At 38.5% G+C, this 18,544-nt stretch overlaps 1 protein-coding gene across 2 annotated transcripts in view; it reads right to left on the bottom strand.

Moving 5' to 3' along the window:
* TENM1 (teneurin transmembrane protein 1) overlaps positions 1-18,544 on the bottom strand; it is a 158,079-nt gene that overhangs the window by 54,585 nt on the left and 84,950 nt on the right. For both annotated transcript variants that reach the window (XM_029084592.1, XM_010166503.1), the window contains 5 exons: positions 16,995-17,262; positions 10,763-10,906; positions 5,784-6,033; positions 4,882-4,902; positions 834-1,066 (listed from right to left, as the gene is read on the bottom strand). In XM_029084592.1, the coding sequence (XP_028940425.1) occupies positions 834-1,066; positions 4,882-4,902; positions 5,784-6,033; positions 10,763-10,906; positions 16,995-17,262 (916 nt within the window). The remainder of the gene's footprint in view (positions 1-833; positions 1,067-4,881; positions 4,903-5,783; positions 6,034-10,762; positions 10,907-16,994; positions 17,263-18,544) is intronic.

The raw sequence follows: 18,544 nt of genomic DNA, 5'->3' as shown, positions 1-18,544 counted from the left end.
ATACAGCCTTCCTTTATTAGATAACTAAAAATAATCAAACCCCTTCCTTAGAGCTAGTCATTAGAAGGGAGAGGTGTGCTTATGGGGGGAGCACGCTAAAAGCCCGCTCAGGGATGTGCCATGGAGCTACTGGGTAACCTTTGTTCCAACAATTTCAGAGGGAGTTGAGGGTGATCAGCTGCTTCAGAGCACTGAATCCAGAGACTTTATCACAGTTCTAATGCACACTGCAAGGGGATTAATTGTACTGGTGGGGATTCAAGGCTTCAGATGCATGTTGTCTGTGACAATACAGGATGTACTCTGACCAAAAGGCTGCAGCAAAATGCTTATTTCATGTGCAGCAGGTGAGATGCTCCTATTTTTGCAAAGTGCATTTAATGAGGAAGGACAAATTAGAGTTCCAAATAAACTTGATTTTGCTGGCAGTCTGATTTGAACAGCCCTGACTTAATGTGTATGAGTAAGCTCCATTAACATTACAAGAGTCACCTGAATGCATAAAATCTAAAAAAAAGGACTCTGGAACCATATTATTTGGTTAGAAGTTAAATATAATTAAATGCTGCCACCTTGCACTGGAAAGGTAATAAAAGAGGAGTGTTGCCACACAAGAAAAGAGCATTTCAGAGGATGCTGGCTGGAGCTCATGCTACTCCCTCATAAAGGACTGGTTGCATTAAAAACATGAGTGAGCTTTATGAAATGATTTGGCTTGCTTATAGTTAAGTCATCACCTCAGACTCATTTTTGTACATCCAGTTGCATCTGAGTTTCTAAATAATAGAGGGATGACAGATGACCAAAACCAAGTACTTCAGAGATGCTCTTACCTCTTGGACTGTTGAGAGAGGCCTCGGATGCCTTTCCGCCATCTCCACAGTGACTCTGGTCAAATGGAAGGCACTGATCACCTGTTCCTGCCACCACATCTGCATTTTTGGCCAGATCCTTTGTTTCAATGAGAGATCTTGCTTTATAGACTTTTCTGGTGTTGGTGTCTGACAAGTAAAGGGATTCTGACACTGGATCAACCGCCAAGTAATATTTATGTGCAGGGCTTGTACTAAAACAGAAGAGAAAAGCATCAGTTAAATGGATTTTCATCTCTGTTCATGGTAGCATAACACTTCTGAAGATGTCTGTTCAATGATATGGAGGTGACAGAGGTGTAAGTGAGACCAGCTTTAATGTGGCTCAGGCAAGCACCACTGCTGAGGAGGAAGGAACCAGTACTAGCTGCAGAGCCTGACCAGCCAGCTACGTACCAGGTACTGAGCTTATGCAGAGTGGTATTGGTGGGGTTAGTCTGTCCATTACTACCAACCCACCCAGTATAACTGGAGTGACTTCAGCTTACTTACAATTATTACTATCAAAAGCAAGGTAATTTTTCCACACTTTCTAAATCCTAGTACTCTTGGCACTGAAAACAAATCTGAGCTGCAGAGCAACTCACAGACTGCTCTGCATGGGCACAAATGCCCACTCTTGGTTATTTTTATCTGTTACTAAGCCTTAGGAAATATGAAGGTGTGAAATATGGTGCCTTATTTCATGCCGACACTATTGTCAGGAGCAAGGCAGAAGGCCAAGTCCTGTCAGTGCAACTAGGCATGAATTAATGCACCATAATTCATGCACTGAAGTGCCTTATTGAGATTATAAAACATTATTTTAAAAAATATTTACATATGTTAATTTAATGGTGAGGGGAGGAAGAGGAGATTTCTGATGGGCAGCTGGGCAAGACCTGCCCACATCCGCTGTAACTCTACATGGGACTTTCCTATCTGCTCTGTAGATTAAAAAATTTGACAAGGTGGTTGTTTTTTTTTTTTTTTTTTTTTTAAAGAGACATTTTATTAACATTGGTACAATTAACTAACATTTGAGATAGGAAAGAAGCTACTCCTCTCAGCTTTGTCAGTTCTGTTTGTGGTGGGTTTGACAATGCTCAGTGTAAAGCTCCTTCTGCGGGGCTGGGTTTTTATGGCACAACAAACCAGGAAAAGAAGAATGTAGATAAAATAGAACTGGAGAACTGGCAGTGGCTCCAGGACAGACATATAATGTCTAAGATGATACTGATTTATTTTACTGATTTGATTTTAGGTTGATGTAGCCTCTTTAAATATAAAGTTTTTGCTTGGCTGAGTTACTAAGCTTTATTAATCATCTATTGGCACTTCTACCTTACTGAGTAATGTTGCAAAACAATGTAAAAATTACTTACCAAGATCTTTTATTTTAGCAATCTACTGAGTACTCTATATATTACTAAGAAACTTCTAACAGATAATCATCTGAAATCTTATTTCCGTTTATAAGTGATAAGGCTAATGCTGTAGCATGATAAATGTGATAGAGCTTGAGCCTATTTCTCTCAGTTCTCATTCTCCATCCAAAAAGGGACAGAAACTACTCAGCAACTCTGAGAACTGGGCCACAAGCTAGACTAGCTTGAAGTGGACCTTAGTCACAAACATCTATAAAAGACAGGAAATATAAGGAGAGATTCTCACAGTTGAGGAGCAGATGTAAAACCCAGTCCAAGGAAACGTAGGGAACAAGAGGACAGTGGTATGATGAAAGATAAGTAAGAAGATGCGCTAAAAGTAATTAATGCCAAATTATGCATCACCAGTATTACAAAATCTTGTTTGTTGAAAACATTAAGAATCCTTATTGCTCGCTGGAGTAAGCTCAGAAGAGACTGGACAGCCAAAAGATTTTTTTTTTATTTAATAAAATACTTCTGTGGAGAAAGTTGCAGGGAGAATTCTAGCTGTTAAATAAACATATTGTTCATCATGCAGAAACTGCAGAGAATCAGGGGTCATTATATACTCTCCCTGTAGAAACATTTTCTGTCATCCTTGTCATTACATTTAATCGACTGGCTGTTAGAAAACTCTTGAAGTTTCTGCTTAAAGCCTTGCATACAAAAATCTTTAAAGAGTATTAGTAAAAAATGGAACAAAATAAAATACTTGGTCTCTTTGCAGAAGTTTGCAATCAAATCTAAATCTGAGTTTATTTAAATTAGCTTATTAAAAAAATAAAGTAGATTAGAATTAATAATAAATCTTTCCAGAACAAGTTATTACTATCCTGTAGTAAATTTTTTCCCTGTAATCTCAAAGCCTAATTTCTGTTTTTACTAGTCATTAAACAGCTTTGTAATTTCCTATTAAAATCTTGATGACAAGAAAAACAAACAGGATAAGTTATTTTTAAGCAGTCAGAAATGCTATCAGTGGCTTTCTGTTTACTGATCTCCAAACTCTATCCCTGTTTACACAGCATTTTCTTTGTCCTGGTAAAAAGAACCCTTTTTCCTGCTCTTTTGGAGACTAAAAGTTGTGTTGAGGATCTGGATTTTGAAGTCTTTTCCTACTTGGACTGTCATGAGCCTCTGATAACTTTTAGTTGTTGCTTCCACATGTTTCTTTGAGCATCCTAGCAAATTTCCACCATGACTATGGCCTTTACAGCTTCAAGAGAACAGCATACAGTGGGACAGCTAAGTACTCCCCCATAACCTCAAAGATTACATTAACTTCAAGTGATTTCCTCCAATTTTCCACAGATTTTACTTGGACAGAAAGAATACTGACAGAGGCAATTATTATTGTAGTTATTAGGGCTGGGTACTTGAGTATTGTCACAACTTGATTTAATTAAGGTTTAAGTTCATCTCAAGAAACTAGTACTAGTGAACAGGTATTGAAAAAACTCTACAAAAGAAACACCTGAATTTAAAACCAGATTCATGTTCTGAATGCAGTACAGAGTAAATAAGCTCAATTTGCTTCTTTTCTTTAGTTTAGAAAGATACTGGTCTGTTTAGCCTGAAGGCAAATGGAAACAAATCTTCAGTTAACAAATGGAACCTTGCACTTACCAACAAGGAATTATTCTTTCTTTTTCAGTTCTCATTATAAAATAGGAGATGTAACATAATCTGTAAGCAGGCTGGCAAATAATCTATAGTATTCAATAGCATTCTTGTGGCTAAAGCAAATCATTCCAACCAGTACTCTCATCCTGCAAACATGCGTTTAGTTCCCACTCTACTTCCTACCGTGCCATGAATTATCAGCTTAGGCTGTACTAGTTCTGGTTTACTCATCCCGCTTAAGTACTGAAGTGCCAAGAAGTTTGTTTCTAAGGATACAGAGTATCTTTAGATATCTCTTATGATATCTTAGATATCCCTTATGCTATCTCTTTCTAGCCTGCAACATCATTTCCACAGCTGGATTGTTATAACCAACTCCCTCGTCATCTGTTGTGGAAGCCTCATCTGCAACTTTCATTCTTTTAAAGAAATCCCTCCACTGCAATGCCAAAATGCTAACTGGAAAGGGGGGAAGCCGCTTGCTTTTGCTTTAGCTGGAGAAGCAAGGACTGAGCTTTGACACAGCGTCCTCAGTTCTGGGGCCTGATGCACACCCTCTGTAACTGTGTCAGATTTTAAAGTTTGTAGTTATCTAGAACTACTGAAGCACAGTCCTCTTGTGTGACTCTGAAGCCTTTTTAATTATTGTTGCTAAAATTCCAGATTTCTTGGCTGCCTATATCTATGATCATTCAAATACCATGTGAAATGCATGTGACAGCTATGAAATGCGTTCCCAGCTTTTGGGTTTAGACCTCTCCATCTCTGCTTGGTGATCAGCAAGCTGATTTTTAGAGAGAGACTTTATTCCTTCAAAAGGAACAAATCAAACCTATTTTATTATAAACAAAGGTGAATTTGATTAACATTTATATTTATGAAATTCAGAGTGTTTCTCTACATCCAGACTTCTTGTCTTTTGTAAGACTGTTTCCTCAAACATGGTTCCCATATTACTGTTACTGTGTTTTACTTACCTGTGTCTTGTGTCTCTATTCCTAGGAACACAGATTGGTTCAGGTTTAAGAAAAAAAAGAAAAAGACAAGAAATGTTAGTCCTCAAAAAAACCGTATTCTTTGCCTCACAGAGCTGTATCCCAACAACCAAACATTGTTTATGCTGTTACTCAGTATTATTTCTTTCTCTCAAACTGCTTCTTTTCCACCACCCACACACTGTCAAGTTAATTCTGAACAACCAGCATACAACATCATCACCAGCAATGTTAGCTGGATGGAGATTTGAGGGTGTTAAGTAAGAGAAATGTAGGGTATCAGTGTCTGAAATCTTTCCTGCCTTCCCCTCTGGCCCTGAAAGGGAATGGGAAGCTGGAGCCTAATCACAGGGCAGTTGCTAACAGCGGCACAGGCCCAGCCTGAGACACATCAGTCTGCAATGCTGGGTTTGCTTTTGTCTGCTTAAACTCAAGTCATCCTCTGGTACAGATGAGAAACAAATTAATTGCATTAATTTTAACATGGAAAGTGTATCTCTAGCCATCATGCTGGGATCTGACATGATACTGCACGTATTCGCTATTGAATTATGGGGTTTTTCATCAATGGAATATTAACTTTTTAGAAAATCTATGAAAAATCTCACAGGAAGAAAAATTAGCTGTATTAATTCTGCACTTTGTAGAAATTCATTACACAAAACCTGTTCTAAAGGCCACTTAAGATGCCCTTTTTAACTGATGACTTTAAAGTAAGCAATAAGTTTTTGGATGGGTTTGTTTGACAGTTGATGAGACGTATGCTCACAAGGCAACTAAATGTGGCTGCTTCTTTAAGTCACAAGTGAAAAAAGGCTCACTATAGCTTTCATAGGCATCTCACAGCCAGGATAATGAACATTAGAGAAAGCTAATTTTTTTACCTTAATTCTAAGATACCAATTGAGTTTCCAGAGGGAAAGATCCGTCTGACAAAATTGAAGTCACCAATATACACACTACCATCAGGTCCAGAAGCAAGAGCAACTGGGGCAAAGAGTTTGCTGTTGATCGCGAGACCATTGCAGTTGGAGCAAGAGACACTTCTCTGGTGTCCGTTGCCCATCACAGTTGAGATGACTGGTGGCTGCTGGGAAATGAACATGTTTTCTCCATTTCCTTTGTGTACAATTCCTAAAGGGTGTAGGGGGGAGGCAGAAAACAGAGACAAAAAAAAGCAAATATAAGACACTTGAACCATGCTGCAGTTTTGGATTATGCAATCCTCTAGAAAATCAGGTTATCCAAAGAGCAACAAACATCTGATCTTTTAAAGACTTCACAGGGTTCCACTAATCTCTTCCAATTTTGTTCAGTCCCAAGCTTCACCATCACCATTTTGTCAATTAGTGGTTAGTGGCTATTTTAAAAGCCAACATCATGAGGAGAGCTCATGGTTGGTTAATGCTCTAACAAATTGACTGTTAATTGCAGTGCTATCTGATTTCTTGGGGATTACTACTTTAATATTCATTTTATTCATAAATTTTTATTAGGTAGCAGAGGAATTTCTTAGGCAGTTTGAATATTTAATTAAAGGAGATTAATAGCAGGACTACTATGTATTTTTCACAAAAGAGCGCTGAGCAGCGGTACAAAAATCAATATTCAAATTTAAATGCAAGTCCTTCATGGTATATAAAAAAGCTGCCAAGTGCAGCAAAGCCAAGTTAAGTCAAGGAGTAATTCTGGGGCATGGGTGAATGTCTCACCACCAAGAATATATTAAGTTCTGCCATAAATTTTAAAACAACTTTCCAGTGTTGTCAGTATTTTAGTAGTGTTCTGCAGCATACGTTGTTGAAAGCCTTCCCAATTACTAGGTTGGTAATACCACAACCAGTACAAACATATATTTTATCAAGCTGATAGCTGTAGTGTTTATTTTAAATAACAATGTGGTAATAGAGTCAAGAAATACCTTTGAAATTACATGTTGTTGTAAGATTTTGGCTATTTCTGAATGGAAGATAGGTATTCTTTTTGACCATGGTCTCAAATCTCTTATTTCCCTTGGTTAAGCCCAGTACCTCATCATAAAAGTGGCATGGTTAAAGGAATAAACACAAGGGAATGTACTTTCTGGAGGTCTCTTACGCTAGGAAATAAGGATATTCTAGATACTGCAGGAAGCACATGTTAAGACTAGTCCAAATTTTCCCGAAGTAAGGCAAATGTATTTATGTACTGTCTCTACCAACTTTTGTTAAACTATTTTTTTGTGGCTTTTGGGTAAGTCTGAAGCTAAAATTCTTGGAAATTATTGAGTGTTGCCATAGCTATTTTGGAGGGAATTGTATTTTCAAAAATTTATTTCTGAACAATAGAGGACAGAATACATATATTCATTTGTTGGCTTAAAAAGCAACTTGGAAATATGCCAGTAAAATTAATGGCAATATCCTCCCTTATGTACTAGATAAAAATACTACTAAATGAAGATACTGCCCTTTGTCTGAAATTAACAATGTAAAGGTAATATTTCAACTGCCTCATACAAATGCCAGTAAATAATTAGGGCTCTGGAGAATATGTTTTGCTGTCAATAAATATAAGCATGTGCTTAATTTCAGGCTTTTGAGCTGCTGCTTTAATTTTAGTCAGTGCTGTGTTGCACTGGGGCTGAAATTACCGTAAAGCATAAAGTCCCTGTAAAATTACTCCTCCCTCCTCCAGATAAATAAAAATAGAATCAATACACTCGCCCATCAGAAGAAAAATCTAATTCAAAGAATACTCAGAAAAATCGGTTAATAGCACATTCATTTGTATTCATGAGATACAGTTGTCTTTAAAAGGACTCTATACAGGAACTAGTATTTATGGTATGTGCTCTCTTCTTGAGTATGAGAAATGCTCTGAAGATCTTCCAAACTGACCAAAACCTTTGTGTTAGAAAACATTAAACTCTAATCATGTCACAAATTAGAAGTGATCAAACCTCTAAACTGGAGGGGAAGAAAAAGTGGGAAAAGAACAGTTTAGTACAGCTGGTGTGATCCTTTGTTAACAACAGTCATATTGATGCAAAACCATCCGTATACATTTAAAAAGCTTGATTTTCCAGTGACCGCCATATTGGAACTATGTATGTTATTTCACATCTATGCTGCTGGAATCAGACACATATTTTTTTCTTTCTTTCTTTTTTTTTTAAAAAAAGATACTTACATCTGGCAATAGAACAGTTTTTATTTGGTATGGTTTCTGCATGTCAATACTTGTACCTCCACAGCTTAGATTCTGCTATGAAGTACAATTCTGTAAAATAGCATCTATTTATTTGACAACTTTTTCTGTTGTACTTAGTTTATTTTGTAACTTCTCTAAAATTAATAGCCTTTCTGGGGAGGGAGGTAAGCATATCCACCCTGTCTTTGAGTGGGAACACTGTGCACAGCAGCAGACCTGCTGGAAGACAAGGCTTAGTAGCTGAAGTTAGATACAAGCTCTACAGGGCTAGTTAACTCATCAAGCAAAGTGCTTCTAGTTTCAGTTTGAAAACAAAATTGTAATTTGCAATAGAGAATTTTTAGAAAGACACTTATGTTATATTCCAATGCTCTTTCTGTAGTTAATCCAGTGACAGTGTTTCAAAAACAGATGCAAGTTTCATGCTTCTAAAAAGAGCAGCTCTTCATACATACAGAGGGAATGCTTTAATTAAAAATGAAAAATCAACATATTCATACTTGAGAAGGCTATTCATGCTTTTCATTTCACTCTGTCATGGAGATAAGTCTGAAATGTATAATTCTAAGCTTGAATCACATTCTTGTCCTTATTTAAAGTACATTTTACATATCTGAAATGGAAGAGCAGTTCACTAGTTTCTAGGTAAGAAGCACACGTTATTTTTATCCTTTTGGTTAACACAGTTCATTACTTGGTTTTGTTGCTTTAATACGAGCTTACAGGCTGCTCTGTTAGGTGTTAGTGCCATACCACAGCACTAGCGATGGTATAGTCATTGTTTTTCTGCTCCTAACTGATTTTCTAGTTCCCATATAGAAGCCAGGTGTGCATGCTCAAAACCCATTATAATCAAGAAGAACATCTGAGATATCACTGAGCTCTGGCTGGGCTTTGTCATCCTCTCTGGAGATGCTCTCACATGCAAACTGAAAACAGAAGAGACCCACTGATTTCAAGTCAGGCATGCTTATGCTCTCCCCTCCTCAAACTGTGTCTCTGTAAGTAATGGATAAAGACATTTAGTAGCTTCCCCCAACTTCAGCCTTGATCATACCCAGCACAGTGGGAAGATGTGAGGAAGAAGAGCAGGTATAAGAAGCTGCACATTCCCCATCCTTGTTATTGGGTGGGGGTAGTGGGCACAAGGTGGACAATTTCAGAGGAGGTGGTGTGTCGCTGACAGGTCAGTGCTCTCTGGTGTTTGTAGCCACACAGCTGAGATGGGGCCTGGAAGCAACTTGTCACCATATAGCCCATGCTCAGGAAAGCAATGATTTAGCCCTGCTCAGATATAATTGTATACTTTACAGAATCTTAGAACATGTTAGTGCCTATGGGGTGAATTATAGCAGTAACCACCGCAGTTAGCAGATAGTCATATAAACTGGAGTTACTGCCAGCAATTTAGTCTTGAAATTGAACTATGCAAGTGGTAAATTGGCACTAAGGAGTAGGCTATGGGGCTCACAGTTGGGGGCTGAGCTGACTGAGGTCAGATTTCTCTTTGTGTTAAATGTCAATAGCTGGCATTTAAAAGAGACCATCTATACAAACCAATAAGACAAGGTATGAAAGAACTGCTGTTTAAAATGTCAAACTATTTTAAATCAAAATAGAAATCCAGATAATTTACAAACTAAATCTGACCTTTTGTATTTGGAATATTTATACTGTAGCTGTGTATTCAACAACAGAACTTGTAAAAACCTGGCAGCCATACATCTGTGTATGAATCTTTATTAACAGAAGTTTGCAGATGGAAACAGATTTTACTGGACAGACTCTCAGCTGGAGCAAATGGCGAGAACTTTACTGAATCCAATGCTCTGCTGATTCGTAAGTGCTGAAATCTGACCCCAAGTTTCTCTTCCCCCAGACAGTCAGATATCTGTTTATTGGCAAAACCATATTTTTCTAGTTACCACAATTTATCTACAAATATTGTTTTATAAATTGAATCCCACTAATTCCTGATTATAGATGTTAAGGGGGGGAAGAAAAAACCCCATGAATAAAACAAAAGCAATGAGAACAGACTCGAGCATGAAGAATTTCTATGCAGTGTTAATGTTATGACACCAAAAGCATTTACAGGTTGTTTTTTTTTTTTCTAATGTTTCAAAAGGTGCTGGATTGTTTGTCCTGAAGAATAACTTACTGTGCTTCTCCTCAGAGTAGACAGCTACAAAAGCTGCTGCATATTGGACTAGCAGTGTGATTTTGGAAGTGCTCCCTCACTCAGCTGCTCTGTTTTCCTGCACAGTTTGTCTCCCTGGTGCTGTGATTCTCCTAGCCAATGTTAGTCAGAGGATGAACTGGGGATGTAGAAACTTCACTGAGAATATATCACACTATAAACTAACCTAAAAGGTGGTACTTCTATACCAAAAGTGTGAGAACAAACCTAAATTAGCACGCCCTTTTTCCATCCAAATGACCAAAATGTGTCGGTGATTGCAAGAGTTAGTGATATTAGTATTTAATACCTGGGAGTATTAAAAATATCCTTTCAGATGGCATTTGCAGTTCACTTCTCAATAAATAAGGGTGCACATTCGAACAAAGAGGATTACACGTTAGGAAGTGTATTGCTTAAAATCTGAACAATTAATTCCTTTAAAATGTGTGTTATTCTTCTGTATGGCCAGTTAATAAAGGAAGGACTTACCACTTTGTGGATTTAATACATGGTGTTTGTTTATAGACCAGCCTCCCAGATTTGAAGCATCCATTTCAAAGCCTTGAAGGATTACTGTTCTCTTCTCCCACAGAATAAAATCAGGACATGTTTCATATTCATATCCCACTGACACTGCAAACAAATAATTAAAGATCTATCAGTCTACCTTTTCCTCTGTGAACTACTAGGTAATTTTCCATTCCAGGTTTTGATATTCATTTGTCAAGTAATGATGGCACTAATTTTCTTCTGCCTAATTACTATTGTTGAATGGAATTTTTATAAAAAAAGGGTTTTGAGAGATTAGTATGTTATTACAGCTATACTTACTACTATTTCAAAGCAGAAAATTTTCTGTTGCATCAGTTACGGATTTCTTAAGAGCATAAATCTCCTCCAATGACTCCTGACTTGACTGTTTATTGCATTTCTGCTAATTACCTGAATAACAGCTTAAATAGAAAAAAATCCATGTTAAAACAAACTTGTTTTAATTTGTTTGCTAACTGTAGGTAGGCACAAATGGATTGCCAAGCTGAAAATTTCTACAATTAAACATTTATCTTAGCAGGCTTGCACATCACATGGCTCCCTTCTACAGCTGGCCAAAATATGTGCTGAAAATCTTTAATTTCCCTAAGGATGGTGGTTTTTGGGGGTGCTCAAACTGACCAAAATACTTGCCCTTTAGTACTTCAGTAAAACAAAAACAATCTTCAAAATTTAATTTTTGGTCTCTCCAATATATAAACTTTTTAAAAAGTTATCTCTTCTAGTTAACCTCTTTAGATTTCAGTGCAAGACATCAAATCCTAAAATTTCATCCAGGAAATACTGAGATAGTTCAACCTTTCCAAAATATAAATGTGTTTAAAAATACTTTAATATACAAAATGGAAAAAAAAACCCCAAACCTTTAAAAACTGGTTTTCTGATCTTTTCAATACTTTCTTCTTGCTTTTTCCATGTATAGCAGTTTTAGGTACATTTTACTTGATCCATAAATAGTTTTAATACCATCTACATTCCATTACTGGATGCAAGGCAAATATTTTGACCAGCTATAGCAGGGAGCATTTGTGTTTGTAAGATAAATGTTTCACAGCAAACTCAAAGCTGTTCCTTACAGCAACTTCACTTAGAGCTGCTTCATCATTTTAGCAGAAAGAACCTGTTTTTGCAGCTAAACTCTGACTTGTAAAAATCACATCTCCTTAAGTACAGTAAATACTGTATGTTCACAACATTATAGGTTTCAGTCTGAGGGTCCAGAAGCCACCCTGTCCAGTTTTTCTGCTACAGGACCTCTTGTGACTAACATCAGCAATGGTTCTGGGTAAGTCCCTGGGCTGAATGCCCAATATGGGCACGGAGCTTCTTCCAGAAGAGCCACACCCTGTGCTGGCAGGAGCCGTCAAGGTTCAGTAACCAAACATGCTATTTTCTAGGTGTTAATGCAGAAAGAAGATAAAGGGCAGACTTTTTGCTATGAAGCAACCTTACACTTGCCACCTCCATGTTAGTATCTTTATTCCATTCACACACTTAAGACGTTCAGTGCTGGGTCAGATGTGTATACCTGAACTGAGTGAAGAGCTATAATACACTCAGCCTTGCTCAGTGAACCATTACAGACCCACAGGACAGTGAATCAGCTGCTGTAAGGTACCAACCATGCTGGTATCTGGGTCAAGGGAGGTGAAACAACTTACACCATCTGAGACTGGTCCAGTGGAGCCACAGTGGCACATTTACCAGGACTGTAGCTGACACTGTAAAGCGCCTGCTATTCCCCACCTATAACTGATGTTTCTAAACTGCAAATACCCTCTAGAGGTTATCATCCCCTTTCTTAAAAGTTCATTGTTCCCTGTTCTCATAGTTACTGCATGTAGCTGCCTTTTTGTCCTTTTGACCTGTTCTCATCAGCAAGAGACACGTGCATGTATGCTCACTTCATGTGAGTCTACAGTAGTGGTTCTATGAGTACTTACCCATATTTATGAAAGATGTCTATGCTCCAAAAAGGAACATCTATGTAATCTTAAAGCAGGGTCTCCTCAAACATCTAACTGGAGCTATTGATGTACCATCCATTAAAATTTCCTATGAACTGTTTTGCACACAAAGTAATCAAGGTGAAGCATAACAATTGTAAAGTCAACCGAGTGACTGCAGTGCCACTTGAAAAATAAATACCTTGTTACTGGCATGTTTTGCAAAACATAATTTCGGAAGTGAAACAACACTCTCTGTCAGCTTACCCTCATTGAGGGGTGTTATTTTTCTGGTCAAATTAATTTAGAGCCCTTTTTTGAGGTGACTAAGATTTCACTGCATGAAGGAGAACTGTGGTAACTATGGTTTTTTAGATGCCAACAGCCAGTAAGTACAGTTCTTTGCCAACCGTATCCCAGCCTGCATCAAAAGCAGCAGGGAGGTGACTCTGCCCTGGTGAGACCCCCACCTGCAGTGCTGCATCCAGCTCTAGAGCCCTCAGTACAAGAAAGACATGGATCTGTTGGAGCAGGTCCATGGGAGGGCCACAAAACTGATCAGAGAGCTGGAACACCTCTCCTGTGAAGAAAGGCTGAGAGAGTTGGGGTTGTTCAGCTTGGAGAAAGCTCCAGGGAGATCTTATTGTGGCCTTTCAATACTTAAAGGGGGCCTATAAGAAAGATGGGGACAGACTTTTTAGCAGGGCCTGTTGCAACAGGACAAGGGGTGATGGTTTTAAACTAAGAGATGGGAGATTTAGACTAGATTAAGGAAGAAATTTTTTCCAATGAGGGTGGTGAAACACTAGAACAGGTTGCCCAGAGAGGTGGTAGATGCCCCATCACTGGAAACATTCAAGGTCAGGCTGGATGGGACTCTGAGCAACCCGATCTAGTTGAAGGTCTCCCTGCTCACTGCAAGGGGGGTGGACTAGATGACCTTTAAAGGTCCTTTCCAACCCAAACCATTCTATGATTCTTTGCAGTCTCAAAATGGATTTCAAAAGATTACTGAAATAATCTGTACCAAAAATCTATTCTTGTCATACAACAATTTAGAATAATCAACAATAATTTGCTAGCAGTGCCAGCATACCACAGTTTAAGGACTGTTGACAAAATACAGGTAAGAAAGAAAAGACATGATTAAACAGGACACTACCCTCTATTTCAACCTCTCCTGACATACTTGTACTTATCAGCATCTTCTTTGAACAATGAATATAATGAACTCAACCAGAGTAACAAAAAGAAGACCTAAGACTATTCCTCTTGAGAGCTGGTTTATATTCACACCCAGAAGGGTTAGTCCTTGTACACACTGTCATGCTGCCATGTGGGATGCAAGTGCTTGCAGGAGTAAGAGTGAGCATGTATGGAGTCATACAGGAGCATTTACTGGGGGTTCTACTGAAATCCTTCCTTTTCTTATGTTAAATTAAACCAGGACATAGACTTTACCACCAAGGTTTTGTGTGTCAACATCCACATGGTGGTTTTTCTCTTCAGAACAAATAATGTTACTTTATCATCTCAGCTGTTACTCTGAGAAGAGAAAGTGGCCTCTTGTCAGGGACCTGGGGACACAACAAACACCAGCAAACATTTCTCCTACAAACTTAAACAGAAATACTTGTGTGGGGAAATATGGTCAGAAAGTCTTCTTTTCTGTAACTGGCTATGTGATCATTGCTGTCAATAACCCTGAAGAAAAATAAAGATGTTTATAGTATTTATAAAACCAAAGACAGATGGTTATATTCCTGAATTCCAGGACTTCAACCTGCTGCAATTTAATTTAAAATGAGAACTGAACAGAATGCATTATTAAATATTGGTAATATACTGGCAGAGGAAATTATTTTGACAAAAATTCATATAATGGATGCATATAAAGGTCCCCGAGTACTACTACAGTGTGTCAAATTAAATAAAGCTTTATTAGAATCTAACAAAGCATGCTAACAATGCACTTAAAATATAAAGATTTTTGCTTCCACTTTTCAAGAAGCATATTTAAACTAAAGTTTAAGTTAAAAAAAATATTAAGCATCAATTAAGTAATTTAAAAGTTATCCAGCACTACTGCATAAGCTTTATTCATATTTAAAAATATTATGCTCATCTACTTCTAATTTGGAAATCGTAACCACAATATTGTTTCATAAGATGTTATGTGTTTGATTTAAATTGTTTTAAAGTCCAGATATGTAATGGACTTTATGATCATCAGAAGACTCTTAAATGAGGCAGAGGTAGCACGCATACTCAACTGTTCCCTCTTAACCATGTCAGTGTTACCGTGCAGTGACAGACTCAATACAGGGCATGGGTAGCTGAGCTGAGGAAAGCTCCAGGTGGCACCCGTGACCTGTCTGGTCCTGCCTGATCACCCATAGGAGGGCCATCATTTCTGGATCTGCACAAATATTTATAAGTGAAGCCAACAACCCATTTAATACATGCCCTGACTGCAAAACTTGAGCAGTAACCTCTATCTGCAGTGGACTAGGCCTAGATTTGCCCCCTAACAAGGAAGTTTCCCAAGACAGATGGGCCAAAAAGGGCACTCCTCTTCCCCACCATGCCTGGGATATTCAAAGCCCTCTCTGCTGTCAGTGCCAGCACCTGACTGACCCCTTTGAAAAGTTGTCCACCTTTCTGCAGATGTGAGCCAGATGTGGTAGATCAGATGCAGCAATTCAGGACATCTTGCACTAAGGGTGGAGTTTTGATCACTTTAGATCAATGTAATGTGTGAGCTACAGCTGGAATGAAAAGACCTGAGCTTCTGCACTAGTATTCATAGCAGATCAGGAAACTAATCAAGCTGAAAATTTATCACTTATTTTCTGGTTGCTTCAGTTTTCAGCTGAGATTGTTCCTGATCTGGCTCATTTCATCATCAAATGAATCTGAGTTGGTGGTCGAGGGGTAAGGAGAGAAGATGGGAATGTCCCTTCTGGCAGCAACCTGCAGTTGTGCCCGTTGATACAGATACAACTGTGGGACCACAGCCCTAGAGTAAGCTCCTTGTTTTCTGATATATTCCTATGTACACGTTCTGATGTAAATCATACTCCATATTTTTGTCTCATAACCCTTTGTGAACACCTGTGGCTACATCTGCATCATTCTCTAAGTAGAAATGACTAGGACAGTAATCCTCCTTTCTGCCATCGCCTTTCCATGTAGCTGCCTCACAAACTACCTGGCCGGGAGCCCACGGTAACACAGTCACGCACTAGATGCCCTGGGAATTGCAGGGCTTCCAGAGCCTGGATGGCACCTTTTAGGTTTGCACAGGCCAATCTGTAGCACACTGCCTGTATGGACAACACAGCAGGTCCTGAAGAGAGCTTCTGGCTGCCCTTCAGAGAAGCATTTTCACATGGAGAACGAGGCACATTCCTTGTGAAGGTGGATGGCTCCATGTAGCCCTTGCTATTCTTGTTTTATAGCCTGCTATAATTCCCCTGACTTAAAAAGCAAAACAAAACTGTTAAGGAAGTGAATGGGGTTTATTCACAATACTAAGCTTTGCTGGTAAGGTAAATAATCTTAATTGAAAATATCTATAAGATTAGTCCATTAAGGAACATAACCTCAAATTCAATTAAAAAAATAGCAAGCCTTTTAAAAACCAAATCATGAAATTAATGAAAAAGATGACTGGCTAAATAAAATGTACTTGCACAGATAGCACTTCCGTGGCAATTCTCAGGACAGCTGCTTATGCTGCTTGGCAAAGAAAGCCTATGAAGCACAATGATTTTCGTATAAACATCTTTAAACAACAAATCAAGAGGTTTTAACTGTTGCGGATGTGAAATGTAGTAAGAAAGGATGCCTAAAAGTTAGAATTTTGTAAACCCTAAGTGGAAACGACATTCTAAATGTCACAGTCAAAAAATGACAGAAACAATGACACACCAAAGGTCATATTCAAAGTAACATTCAAAAACAAAGACAGCTGAATATAATGCTGTTAGTACATAACCATTCTCTGAGGGAAAAGGGGATTTTCAAATTGATTAAATTAGAAAGATGACCTTGTAAGAACAAGAAAATAAATGTTCTTAGGAAATCATAAAAGTCACTTTAGCTAAAGAGGCATTTGATTTAAAAAAAGTAAGTAAGTGCACCAACAAAATTTATAAGCCATATTTTCCTGGCTTGATGTGTGTGAGCACTTCTGCATACATCAAGGTGATTCTACATACCCATAGCCTCGGCCAGACCAGAGACCTTCTGTCCGTATATATCTGTCTTATTCCAGGCAAACGTGTAGACCAAATTGGCTGCAGCAGGAAACCATTTCTGAAGCAGACGTCCTTCAACAGCAACTATCAGATGGACTTTTGTCATTCCAGAAGGGATGGTTGTGTGTGTCAAAATAATACGCAGCAAAGTTTTATACCCTGGTGTTCGACTGCTGAGATAACTCAGCTTCACAAAACTTGAAGGAATTGGGATCTCCTCTTGGACCACCTTGGAAAAAACCACATAATTATATCTATAGCCAAGAAAAATGCAAAATTATAATAATAATAGCAGATGCTTATTTTACATTTCCCAGTCATGATGTGAACACAGTACCATTTCAAACACTGGTGGTCAGCTGAGCTTTTTTTCAGCAATGCAGTAGCCAGGCATATTACAAAATGTCCAACACCAGAAACTCCTTGGTCAATTTATTGATAAAGAGCCTCCTCCTCCAATGCTTTACTCTTATTTACTGAGCAGCAAATACTATCTCTGTGGACATGTTCATATCAGGTCTACAGCTTTTCCTTGGCTTTATCATTTAGTTTACTTAATGAGCGCTCTTAACCAGACTACAATTGAAAATATGCACACACTTTATGTATTACATTATGATTTGAAGATACTATCCTACTTCAGAGGTAATAACTCTAACTTGGGGAGAGCTCAGAACGAAAACAACCTTCCTGCTAAATTATCTACTGGGCAGAAGTGCTTGCAGTAAGACTTGAGCTCCAGCAAGAAGAGACACGGCGTGCGAAGGCACAGCATAAGAAACCTAACAAGCTAACTGGGGAGACACGGCAGTGAAGATGAAACAGTGTGGGCGTCAGAGTCACCTAGCTACCAGGAAGTCCCTAGGGTGTGCAACAGAGTTTGAATCCCACAGCACTGCTGTCAATGCCGCTGTCTGAATCACTCGGATTAAAGCTGGCTTGGATATGCCCACTGTGGGGTAGGATCGGTTCCTGGCTGCAATGAAGATAAGCCCCCAGCAACCAGAGGGACTGTAAAGACTGTGAGCTTGTGAGGGGGAAAAAGAAACTTGGCCTCGACCTTTTGAATGATGTAGGCCTTGGAGCTACAAAAAGGGATTTTGTGATCTCCTGAGAGAAAGGAGCTCTTCTGGGACAGACTGTGAGGAAGAGCAGGCAAGAGAAGAGAGCAGCTTCTTGGAAGATGCCACTGCAGTCACTCAAAAGCCACTGAAAACTAGACTGTGCTTAATAAGATTAATGATTTTAGTGTATTTCTGTAATAACAAGCCAACCTGTCACAATGTTAAATTTGTCAAGCTTGGAAAAATACAGACTGTTTTGTTTATATTCCTGAGTTTTCAATTTTTCTTGTTTAACAGGAGATTACTTCACTTTCAAAACAATTTTATTTACACATTGCAACAGTATCACTGTCACAGGAATGCTGCAGTACAGCTGGAGCCCTGCCAGCGCTTGTCGCTTCAACATATGAAATGTAGTGTTGCCAGGGAAATCCTGCTCCCTTTATT

This window comes from Antrostomus carolinensis, unplaced genomic scaffold (genome assembly GCF_000700745.2).
Source record: "Antrostomus carolinensis isolate BGI_N321 unplaced genomic scaffold, ASM70074v2 scaffold38450, whole genome shotgun sequence".
NCBI lineage: Eukaryota > Metazoa > Chordata > Aves > Caprimulgiformes > Caprimulgidae > Antrostomus > Antrostomus carolinensis.
The sequence above is the reverse complement of the archived record's forward strand: the minus strand, read 5'-3'. Positions and strand labels throughout refer to the sequence as shown.